This window comes from Cololabis saira, chromosome 10, assembly GCF_033807715.1.
Source record: "Cololabis saira isolate AMF1-May2022 chromosome 10, fColSai1.1, whole genome shotgun sequence".
Lineage (NCBI taxonomy): Eukaryota > Metazoa > Chordata > Actinopteri > Beloniformes > Belonidae > Cololabis > Cololabis saira.
In genome coordinates this window covers 45,812,524-45,824,427 of record NC_084596.1, presented here as the reverse complement: position 1 = coordinate 45,824,427, position 11,904 = coordinate 45,812,524, and the positions used below count along the sequence as shown (strand labels likewise).

The following is an 11,904-nucleotide window of genomic DNA, read 5'->3' as shown; positions in this document are numbered from 1 at the left end:
TCAGAAAGTCAAAACATATCACAATTTAAAAAAAGATACAAAGAAACATTCAAAATAAAGATGCGAATAAACATGTAGATATGAAGATTTATTAATATATGTAGATATATAGACGTATATTACGTATATAGATATGTTAAATGTAGGTATGTTTATGGATATATTGAGTTGTATTATACATACAGTATTTGTGTATCTATATCTCTATTATTATATATTGATTCATAGTTATATGTAGATATGTCAATATATAGATTTATAGTAATCTTTATTTATATAATTGGAGGTAAATATATGAACCAGTGTGTATAGCATATCTACTCTTATATAGTTAATCAAGTATATTGTTATACCATTGCTGTCTATTGTTCTCTATTATATTGTAGTATTATAGTAAAGTAATGATAATGTAATACTGTGCATTATAATTACTTCTATTATTACATACATACATAGTAGCACAACTAAATGCTGGGCGTTAGTTTTGTTTCTTTTGTTTGCCTTGATTTGCTTTGGACTATATATATATATACATATAATTGAGTTATTAAAGTAGGTATGGGTGTTTTATAAGTAAGCTTATTGAAACTGTTGTTATATGTAAGAATGTATGTAAGATTCATGTGTAGGACTGGATAAGTGTTTACTTCATTCCTACTCCGTTTAGAGCATGTTGGTGGATCCGTGAACTATTATTATATGAAGTGCTTTACATATATATACAGGACTGTCTCAGAAAATTAGAATATTGTGATAAAGTTCTTTATTTTCTGTAATGCAATTAAAAAAACAAAAATGTCATACATTCTGGATTCATTACAAATCAACTGAAATATTGCAAGCCTTTTATTATTTTAATTTTGCTGATTATGGTTTACAGTTTAAGATTAAGATTCCCAGAGATAGGATATTTGAGTTTTCTTAAGCTGTAAACCATGATCAGTAATATTAAAATAATAAAAGGCTTGCAATATTTCAGTTGATTTGTAATGAATCCAGAATGTATGACATTTTTGTTTTTGTAATTGCATTACAGAAAATCACAATATTCTAATTTTCTGACACAGTCCTGTATAGTTCTACCATTGCTGTCTATTGTTCTCTATTATATTGTAGTATTATATTAAAGTAATGATAATGTAACACTATGCATTATAAGTACTTCTATTAGTACATACATACATAGTAGCACAACTAAATGCTGGGCGTTTGTTTTGTTTTGTTTTGTGAAACCATCCAGCAGCTCCAGCTCTCATTTGTGCGCTGCAGGGGCTGATGGGAGCTCAGAGGAGCCGTTAGAAAGCACGGCCCTCGTCTGATCTCACATCTCCTCCCTGCTGGGCCTCAGCTACATCACAGACACTTCTCCCCACGTTCACCAGAGGAAACATCGCTGCACACAATGCTTCTCCTCCCAGCTGCTGCTCTGTGCTGTCTGTGTTCAGGTGAGTGTTTCCAGCCAATCAGGAGCCCACAAACTCCACCTGGAAAAAACGCGGTCACACTGACCTTCACCTGTGTGTCTGTGTCTCTGCAGCGCTGGTCGCCATGGCAGTGGAGCTGGTTCAGGAGGATTTAACACTGACCAGGAAAGCTGGTCAAAGTGTCTCCTTCGGCTGTGGAACAGACCAGTGTTCTGCCGCTAATGTATTCTGGTACCAGAAGAAAGAATCAGAAACATTCAGAGTGATTCTTAATTTTGATAGAAATACTGGCAAAACCAATTCAGATTTGGGTCACCCTCAGAAAGCAGATTTCTCAGCAGTGAAAACACAGAGGGGCTGGGAGTTGAAGATAGAAAGAGTTAAAGAGGATCATTCAGCCACCTACTACTGCTCCTGTTTGTCTGCTTCCCACAGTGAGAAATAATCCCTGCAGCTTGAACAAAAAGCTCCAGATGAACAGATGTCAAACAGAGTTTGTGACGGGAAGAGAGCAGTAAACCACAGAGCAGGTTCCCATTTCACCTCATAGTCTCCAACAAACTGAGCTGAACCAGTCTCTGCATCACTGCATCAGCAGGAGAGACCACGTCTCTCCAGTGTTAGCGTCGCACCATTGGCTACCTGTAAAATTCAGGATCCAATTAAAAATTGTATTACTTGCATATAAAGCCCAAAAAGGCTTAGCATTATTTGCAAGACCTGATAGTGCCTTATGTTCCTGGCAGAGCTCTCCGTTCTCGGAGTGCAGGTTTACTCGTAGTTCCTAGAGTTTCTAGAGTTCCAAAATCCTACAGCTTTTTGCACATGGTTAAGGCACTTTAAAGGGATTGTGACATGAAAAACACATTTTTCTTGATTTTTTGTGTTTTGTTGGGTGTCTTGACATCAATTACACCCAAAAAACAACGAACTTTTAACATTCAGTGTATTGTGTGCTTTCTGGGATTTTCCGCATAACTGTGCAAAAACGGCGCATGTGGTTTGCTGGCGGGTCGTTACGTATAAACCCACTAAATCACCGCCCCCTCCACCCAGCTCCCTGCCTCCTCTCCTCTCCAGCGCACCATAAAGGCTGATTTATGGTTCCGCGTTACACCGACGTAGAGCCTACGGCGTAGGGTTACGCGGCGACGCGCACCGTACGCTGAACCCTACGGCGTAGGCTTTGTGTCGATTTAACGCGGAACCATAAATCAGGCTTAACACGGAGCTGTTTAAAGCCTCTTCTCTTCTCATCACCGGAGGAAAACTGCGAAGAAGACCCGCGGCCACTGACTGTACTTAAGATAAGAGGACACTGCTGCTTGCATGCCTTTATTTTTATGATTGTTTGCGGTGGACTGCTTTTCTTCGCCTGTCGCTCCCGGCTTAATTCTCCGACGCCGCTGTTAGAAGTCCGGTTCGGTGTGCGCACGGACTTCATCCCCGGGCTGTAGATTGTTATCACCAATTCTACAAACTAAACCTTTTACAATTTTACTTGCAGCATCCTTTGCCGGACACCGGAACCTGCAGCGTGGGAGTGAGAGGGGCAGGGTAACGGCCCGGGCAGGCGGGGGAGAGGTTTGTCCGTCAAGACTCCTCTCCCTGGCCCTGCCCCTGCTCAACCTTTCCCCGACCCTGCAGCCCAACCTAGGACTTGCTGATTGGGCCGGAGCTTCAGGAGCTGCGTGCTGGCCTGCGGTCCACCCCCCCCCCCCCGGTCATCCCGTTGCTGCTTCCACCTGCCTACTGTGCTGCTGCCGTCCCTGACCCACCAGTCTGGCCCTCGGCAGGAGGGTCCCCCCTTATGAGCCTGGTCCTGCTCAAGGTTTCTTCCCTCCTAAAGGGGAGTTTTTCCTTGCCACTGTTTGGCTTAAGGTTTTTCTCCCACTAGGGGAGTTTTTACCTGCCATTGTTTATGTAATAACTGCTCGGGGGTTTATGTTCTGGGTATGGGTCTCTGGAAAGCGTCTAGAGACAACTTTTGTTGTATTAGACGCTATATAAATAAAATTGAATTGAATTGAATTGAATCACATGTCTTTGATGACGTTCCGAGGTTAGCTACATTAAAGAGTGTTTGAACTCTGTGCATCTGATGCTGGAACTGATTTGCTGAAAACGATGATGACACTTATCAAGTGTGCTGTCACGTTTGTATTTTCTTCATCTCAACCAAACAACACAAACACCTGCATGCTTTCCTTTGACGACTGAGTCTCTCCTTAAAGTAAATGGATTGCGCTCATATAGTTTATTTCTCTAATTCAGTCACTTATAGGTTCTGCAAAGCGATTTAGCCTTTTTCCTATTCACCCATTCACCCATTATTTATTACATTCTTTGTCTATTATTGTGTCTTGTGATGAAAATCAGATCACCTCTGATTGCAGTTACTGCAGAAACCCAGTTAATTCCTAGATATTCAAATTATACATGGAAAAACCTTAGAACTTTGACAACAACACCTGGATTATCTCCAGACCCTCTGATTCAATCATTGGGATATTTAAAGTTTCAAACTATACAATCTTGGGCTGGCTCTGCAAATATAGTCCAGGACCAACTGGAGATTGTTTGAAATCTACTCACTATATTTCAGAGTTAACTTACACAATGTTTTTCGACAAATCAAATGTTTCATGTTTGTGAAATAACCAGAGTGTTGGCTTTTTTACGATGAAACAATGAAGGTGAACTTGCAGACACGTAAAACTTTCAGGGGCCAGCAAACATGCTAAGAGAAGTGTGTGTGTGACATCTTATAGATTCATTTACATCAAATGCAGATCAGCTGTGACTTGAAAGGAATAATCAGCTGACAATTTTGAAAAGCGGCAATACCTATTTACACGCTATTTTTCTCTGATGTTATTCAGGTTTGCACCGAGAAGATCCAGCAGAACAGCAAACTAAGAACTGCGGATCAGAGAGACGCTGAACTCAGAGACGACTGGGAAAGAAAAGGAAAGGAAAGACACACGGTAACGTAAAAATACAATCCACTTTAAGGTATATAAGGTGGAACACAAGGTTGGGCGGATAAGGGGAACCTCCTTCTGTCACTCAGAACAGTTTGTAGGTCTGACAAACCTCAGGGTGTTAAACACCTCGCCAGACATCCCTGCAATAGCTCAGCTCCACAGATAACTTCCATATCCCAGGATTTCTGTATATTTATGCCCATCTTGCAACTTGGCAGCCCCACATAGTGGCTGTGAAGGCTCCGTGCGTCTGCACAGAGCCAGAAACAGGTGCGGTACGTTCACTAAGCCGGTAACAAGGACCACATCAGAATTCACAAAAGCTTTATTCAACTGGACTCAGTGTCAGTGAATGTCTTCCTGGAGCACAGGCGAGGGAGGTGGCTTTGTTGGAGTCAAAGGCATCAGGCATACCTGCTGGATTTAGAAAATAATCACGTAAAATTGTAAAAGGTTTAGTTTGTAGAATTGTCAGAGGAACGTTGTGCGTGTAACTTGTTATGGTTCTGCATCAAAACGACGCCGTGCCTACGCCGTAGGGTACGTATCGACGCGTACCACACGCCGTCACTGACGCCGTCACTGACGCACCTCCCAAAAATTGTAACTACGCGTTCAGCACTCTTTTCTTCGTGTATGTGTGATTTTTTTTGTTTTGTTTTTTTGCACAATAGTTGTCCTTATCTCTTTGATTCACTGTGACCGGAAAAAGTCGGATAAACCATTCAGGAAAAGATCGTGAATTAGTGGTCACAGGGGGTACTGCACCGCGGAGAAATGGAGTGACGGAGAAGTCCGAAGGTTCACGACGGCGTCACGGCGACGGCGTGTGAACGGCGTCGTTTTGACGCAGAACCATAACTCAGCCTTAAGTCATTGATTTGTTGGTCAAAAGCGCTCACTCCGCCTAACAGTTCCCCCTCCAGGCTAAAGAGCAGGAGGGAGAGGGCCTTTGCAGGAACTGGCCGCAAACTCTGGAACGAGCTGCCGCTGCACATACGCCTGGCTATCTCTATGGCTGTTTTTAAATCTCATCTTAAAACTCATTTTTACTCACTAGCATTTAACTTGTGCTTTATTAATAAACTTGAAGTTGAACACACACACACACACACACACACACACACACACACACACACACACACACACACACACACACACACACACACACACACACACACACACACACACACACACACACACACACACACACAGGGGGTATCCATCCTGCAGGTGGGTGGGGTGTATGGAGTGAAAGAAACCACAGCTCCTCAGTTTCTTCTGGAAGACTCTTGCTCTGAACTGTTTGCTGATGACACTGGTTGAAGCAGTGAATGGATGGGTTAGTAGTCTCTGAGGAAAGGCTGCTGGACAGTCATGTTGACATGAACATCGGAGAAACTCCTCATGGAGCTGAAATCTGAAACTGCCACATTGTTGGACTCAGCCGACACAGGACACAGGTTTTTGTACCAGTCTTCCTCACTGTGGTACTACATCTTTGGATCTGGAAGTAAACTGTACGTAACAGGTAAGAACAAACGCTTCTTTTCCTTCAGCCGTTTTAAGTTGAACATGTGTTTGAAGTCAGTTTGAGCTGCTTCCAGCTTTCCACGTTAGTTTGTTCTTGTTTAGTAGAGAATTGATTGAGCAGCCGTTGTTACAGAAGAAACGCTCATTTCTGAAAACGTGGAAATGTCAATGAACAACTAAACTTGTTTTTGCAAAAATCAGACATGCTCCACAAGTTTACAGTTTGATCATCTCAGTAAATCTGAACATCTGCTGCTCTTTGAAAACAAGGAATTGAATACAACTACAAAGCTACATTTGGATCTTTCATGGCAGATAAAAATCTGAATAGTGAATGATGAGACACAATCCAGGTTGAAGTGATTCTTCTTCTATGAGTCCATTTTCTTTAATGTCCTCATGGTTGTTTTTATACAAACAATCCAGAAAACACCAAGTCAGCTCAGACAGCTCAGATATAGAAACAAATCAATCTATCTATAGATCAGTACGGATGGTGGTGATGGTAAAATCAGTTTCTGTTTTCATGAATTTCTCTACTTTTTTGTCTTTACGAGGGACTTAACCATAAAGAGCATGAATTAATAACCATCACAATAACGGACTGATGACCAACCAGTTTAATTAGCAACAAAGCAGTTGTTCCAGGCTCTTCTTGAAATCTATAAATGAGGGCTGTCAATCGGGGACGTTTTTAATGGTGATGGTGATAAGATTTTGGTGGTTAACTGGTGATTATTCACACAAACAATTACTTTAATGTTGTGTTTATCTTCCAGAGATAGTTTTCAAATTGCAATAATTCAGGAGCAGACAATTCTTTGCTTAAACAAACGCTTGTCGTATTATTATTATTATTATTATTATTATTATTATTATTATTACTATTATTATTATTATTATTATTATTATTATTATTATTATTATTATTATTATTATTATTATTATTATTATTATTATTATTATTATTATTATGTTGATCTGAGTTATTGTGACACAAAATAACCTCCAATGAAACATCCCCTGTTTTGAAGCAGTTTTTAACAAACTTCAAAAAGTCGTCTTTGGTTGGTTTTCATTCATTCCACATCCGTTTTCTACCACATCGCTGAATTTAGATGAAGTAAGAAGGATTTTCCTGACGGCGGTCAGCTGAAGAGGCTGATATCTCGGCAACATGGCAGTGCACCATACCAGGAAAGCGTCTATATTCTTTAGTCTTCATGTTTTTACGCTCTTTTACAGCAGAAAACTACAGGTGGGGTCAAGGGTCATATTTCCTGAAATGTGTGTTAAAATAAACATATATATACATAGGCTATATATGTTCACATATATATGTATATATAAACATATATTTATTTGTGTAAAAGTTAATACTACTGCATATATATGAACGTCCATTTGATCTTTTTTTACTTTATTTTTTCATCTATTCTGAAGAAAGAAAGAAAAAACAGTTAGTTGTTCATTGGTTTCTGTTCCTTTACATTGATCTAATAGTTAGGTAACAGAGGTTTTTACACACACAAGTAAAATGACACTGTCCTGATAATAATAATAATAATAATAATAATAATAATAATAATAATAATAATAATAATAATAATAATAATAATAATAATAATAATAATAATACATTTTATTTATAGGGTACCTTTCATGGCACTCAAGGTCGCCGTACAACATCAAATAGAATCGTTAAAATAATAAGACAGACTCATAAAAAAAAACCAGACTGCACAGAAGCCGTAGCAGAGCAGCCGCAAACAGGAGGAACATCAGGTCTCATAAGCCAGGCTGAAGATGTGGGTTTTGAGGAGGGACTTGAAATCACTGTCAGCATAGAAGTTTTTACACCGTCTATCATGATTTGACCTCTTTTATGTCCTATTTTGGCTAAATTTTGTTACATTTTAAAACAAGACCTGTTACGGGGTTGAAAGTAGCTCTTTATGTCCCTTTTTTTCAATTCAATTTCAATTCAATTTTATTTATATAGCGTCTAATACAACAAAAGTTGTCTCTAGACGCTTTCCAGAGACCCAGAACATGAACATAAACCCCCGAGCAATTATTACATAAACAATGGCAGGTAAAAACTCCCCTAGTGGGAGAAAAACCTTAAGCCAAACAGTGGCAAGGAAAAACTCCCCTTTAGGAGGGAAGAAACCTTGAGCAGGACCTGGATCATAAGGGGGGACCCTCCTGCCGAGGGCCAGACTGGTGGGTCAGGGACGGCAGCAGCACAGCAGGCAGGTGGAAGCAGCAACGGGATGACCAGGGGTGGGGACCGCAGGCCAGCATGCAGCTCCCGAAGCTCCGGCCCAATCATCAAGTCCCAGGTTGGGCTGCAGGGTCGGGGAAAGGTTGAGAAGGGGCAGGGCCAGGGAGAGGAGTCTTGACGGACAAACCTCTCCCCCGCCTGCTCGGGCCGTTACCCTGCGCCTCTCACTCCCACGCTGCAGGTTCCGGTGTCCGGCAAAGGATGCTGCAACATGGACAAAAGAGAGAAAAGGGAGGAGAAGGGGGGGCCAGCACAAGAAACTACAGGAACGACTCTGGCACACTAGAGTTTACACTACCTAGAGATTTACCAACACCAGCTAGAGGTTTACTAAACACTAACTATAGGCTTTACTAAACAGAAAGGTTTTAAGTTTAGTTTTAAAGGGGGAGGTGGTGTCAGCCTCCTTAACCCAGATTGGAAGTTGGTTCCATAGTAGTGGCGCCTGATAGCAGAACGCCCGCCCTCCAAATCTACATTTAGATACTCTAGGAACTACGAGTAAACCTGCACTCTGAGAACGGAGAGCTCTGACAGGAACATAAGGCACTATCAGGTCTTGCAAATAAAGAGGAGCTAAGCCGTTTTGGGCTTTATACGCAAGTAATAAAATTTTAAACTGGATTCTGAATTTTACGGGTAACCAATGGAGCGACGCTAACACTGGAGAGACGTGGTCTCTCCTGCTAATTCCTGTCAGTACTCGTGCTGCTGCATTCTGGATCAGCTGGAGCCTATTCAGCAAATTACTTGGACATCCTGCTAACAACACATTACAGTAATCCAGTCTAGAAGATACAAACGCATGAACTAGTTTTTCTGCATCACTCTGCGAGAGGATTTTCCTAATCTTTGCAATATTACGGAGATGGAAAAATGCTATTTTACAAACCTGATTGACATATGGTTTAAACGACAAATCCTGATCGAAAACAACACCAAGGTTCCTCACAGTTGCACTGGAAGCCATCGCAACACCATCTAATCCCTTCCTAAGATGCTCTGGACCAAGAATGATAACCTCTGTTTTATCTGAATTTAGAAGCAAGACATTTCTGGACATCCAGTCCTTGATGTCCCTAAGACATGCCTGAAGTTTAACCAACGGTTCTGTCTCATCCGGCTTCATAGACAAATAGAGCTGCGTATCATCAGCATAGCAATGAAAGTGTATGCCGTGATTCTGGATTATACTTCCCAAGGGCTGCATGTATAAACTAAACAAGATTGGCCCTAGCACTGAACCCTGCAGAACACCATAACAAACCCTTGACTGTTCTGAAGAAACCTCATGTACCTGAACAAACTGGAACCTGTCAGATAGATATGATTTAAACCAACGTAGCGGTCCCTTTAATCCCAACAACATGCTCTAACCTGTGCAGTAAAATGCATTTTGTGCAAAGTGCATTTTTCTCGCTGTACTGGGTCACTTATAGGACACTTTGCTCCTATTGACTAGAATGGCTGCGATTCACATCAGCTACTGCAGAACATCTGGAGCACAATGCTTCCGTGGCCGCTACGACCCAGGGCTCATTTCATGGGAATAATTCACTTCTCTGTGAGCCATATTTGTGCTGGAACTGCTGAAGGGATCATAGAAGGAGAACTTCAATAAGTCTTCCAGCTTTGTTAGTTCCTGGCTGAGCCATGTTGTAAAGATATGGTCTTTTTTTTTTTTTTCTTTGTCTGCATATACAGTATATTAATGGTTGTTGGTAAAAAACCTGAGGTATGTATATATATATATATATATATATATATACATATGCATTTTTAATATATAATATATATTTATTTTATGAATATATATATATATATATATATATATATATATATATATATATATATATATATATATATATATATACATATATTAATGGTTGTTGGTAAAAACCTGAGGTATGTATATATATATATATATATATATGTATATATATATATATATATATATATATATATATATATATATATATATATATATATATATATATATATATATATATATATATATTTTTTTTTTTTTTTTTTTTTTTTTTAATTTAAAAGCAGGGAGACAGTCTGGACTGTCCATCATCAGAGAAAGATGTTCTGGGTCTGGGAAAGCGCCTAGAGACAACTTTTGTTGTATTAGACACTATATAAATGAAATTTAATTTAATTTAATTTAATTTAATTTAATTTAATTTAATTTAATTTAATTTAATTTAATTTAATTGAAGAGGTGTTCACTAAGCGCAGCCTTCTATAGTACAAACACTGTCAGGACTCACATCACATGACCAAAACGTTCCAGTTTAGTTGTTAAAAACAAATATTTCCGGTGATGAGAGTAAATAACATGAACATGAGTGTTTTAGGTCCAATAAAAGGTCTAATTGTGTTGTGTGTGATGTGTTGAAAACACGTGCAGGTGAGAAACATGTTGAAATGAGGTGATGAGTGTGTTTGATGTGAAGCTGAATTCAGTGGATGTAGAGACGTTTGTGCTGTATTGATTTAGTAGTTTAGTGATCAGAGTCCATGTGTTTCCAGGATCAGACTGAATGCAGTGCAGTGCTGGAAGCTGCTGTTGACTGTGTGAATGTGTGTCTGTGTCAAACTTCAGATAAGCAGGTAGTGAATCCTGTGGTGAGCGTGTACCCAGCAGCATCCACAGCCCACCAGGAGGGGAGCAGCCCCCTGCTGTGTGTGGCCTCAGACATGTTTCCTCCTCTGGTCCGGTTCTCCTGGAAAAGACAGAAGAAGAACAGCCCGCTGGAGGACGTTCCCCCTGCTGAGGGAGAGCAGGTGGAGCTCAGAGAGTCGGGACGCAGCGCCTCCATCACAGTGGTCCATCGCCTCCATCTGGACACGTACACATACAGCTGCTCCGTCAAGCACGAGGGAGGCACGGTGGAGGCCCAGACACAAGCAGGTAATGAAGGCTAGGTGACTGTGTTCAGTAGAGACTCAACTTCACGTGGAGACGCTGTCAGAGAGAGCAGAGCAGCACAGGACTGACATTTTTTCCCAGCAGCTCCAAACATTTGACCCCTTTTCTGTTTCAGAGCTTCCAGCTCCAGCAGCCTCCTGTCCTCCAGAGAGAGAGCCAGCAGAGCTGCCAGCTCCAGCAGATTCTCCTCCAGCAGATTCTCCTCCAGCAGACTTCTTCCAGTCTCAGTGCAGGGTGAAGCTGCTCTGTCTGCTCTACACAGTGCTGATAGTCAAGAGTCTGGTGTACTGCTGTGGACTGTCTCTGCTGATGATCCTCAGAAAGCAACTGAACATATGCTGACCGACTGTTTTCTTTACAAATGTTCATGTTGACGTGTCCTGCAAACGTCATCAGCTCTGTTATTAGCTGCGTTGGACAATTTCAGCTTTCTTCTTCTTTTTCTCTGAAATATCATCGTTGTATACAGTGTGGAAGCTTCTTGACCTTTATTCAGCACTAGATTGTCAATAAAGCTAGTTTTAACCTTGATACCTGTTTATTCTCTCCTTGTTTCCAGCTTGGCACAAGTGTCACATGATCCAAACATGGAAACAGAGACATGAATGTGTGCTGCTATTCAATTCAATTCAATTCAATTTTATTTATGTAGCGTCTATTACAACAGAAGTTGTCCCTAGGATCTTTCCAGAGACCAGAACATGAACCCCGAGCAATTATTACATAAACATAACA

At 40.6% G+C, this 11,904-nt stretch overlaps 1 protein-coding gene across 1 annotated transcript; it reads left to right on the top strand.

The window, feature by feature from the left end:
• Window positions 1-1,276: 1,276 nt before the first annotated feature.
• LOC133452140 (immunoglobulin lambda-1 light chain-like) lies at window positions 1,277-11,700 on the top strand. The gene is made up of 5 exons (XM_061731359.1): window positions 1,277-1,445; window positions 1,538-1,844; window positions 5,875-5,942; window positions 10,843-11,151; window positions 11,285-11,700. The coding sequence occupies exons 1-5, from the start codon at window positions 1,403-1,405 to the stop codon at window positions 11,509-11,511; spliced, it is 954 nt and encodes a 317-aa protein (XP_061587343.1). The 5' UTR covers window positions 1,277-1,402; the 3' UTR covers window positions 11,512-11,700.
• The last annotated feature ends 204 nt before the right edge of the window (window positions 11,701-11,904 follow it).

Coding starts and splice junctions, on each gene's coding strand:
- LOC133452140 (XM_061731359.1), top strand. CDS start 1,403: ATGCTTCTCCTCCCAGCTGCTGCTCTGTGCTGTCTGTGTTCAG. Junction 1,446..1,537: donor TCTGTGCTGTCTGTGTTCAG/GTGAGTGTTTCC, acceptor GTGTCTCTGCAG/CGCTGGTCGCCATGGCAGTG. Junction 11,152..11,284: donor GGAGGCCCAGACACAAGCAG/GTAATGAAGGCT, acceptor TTTCTGTTTCAG/AGCTTCCAGCTCCAGCAGCC.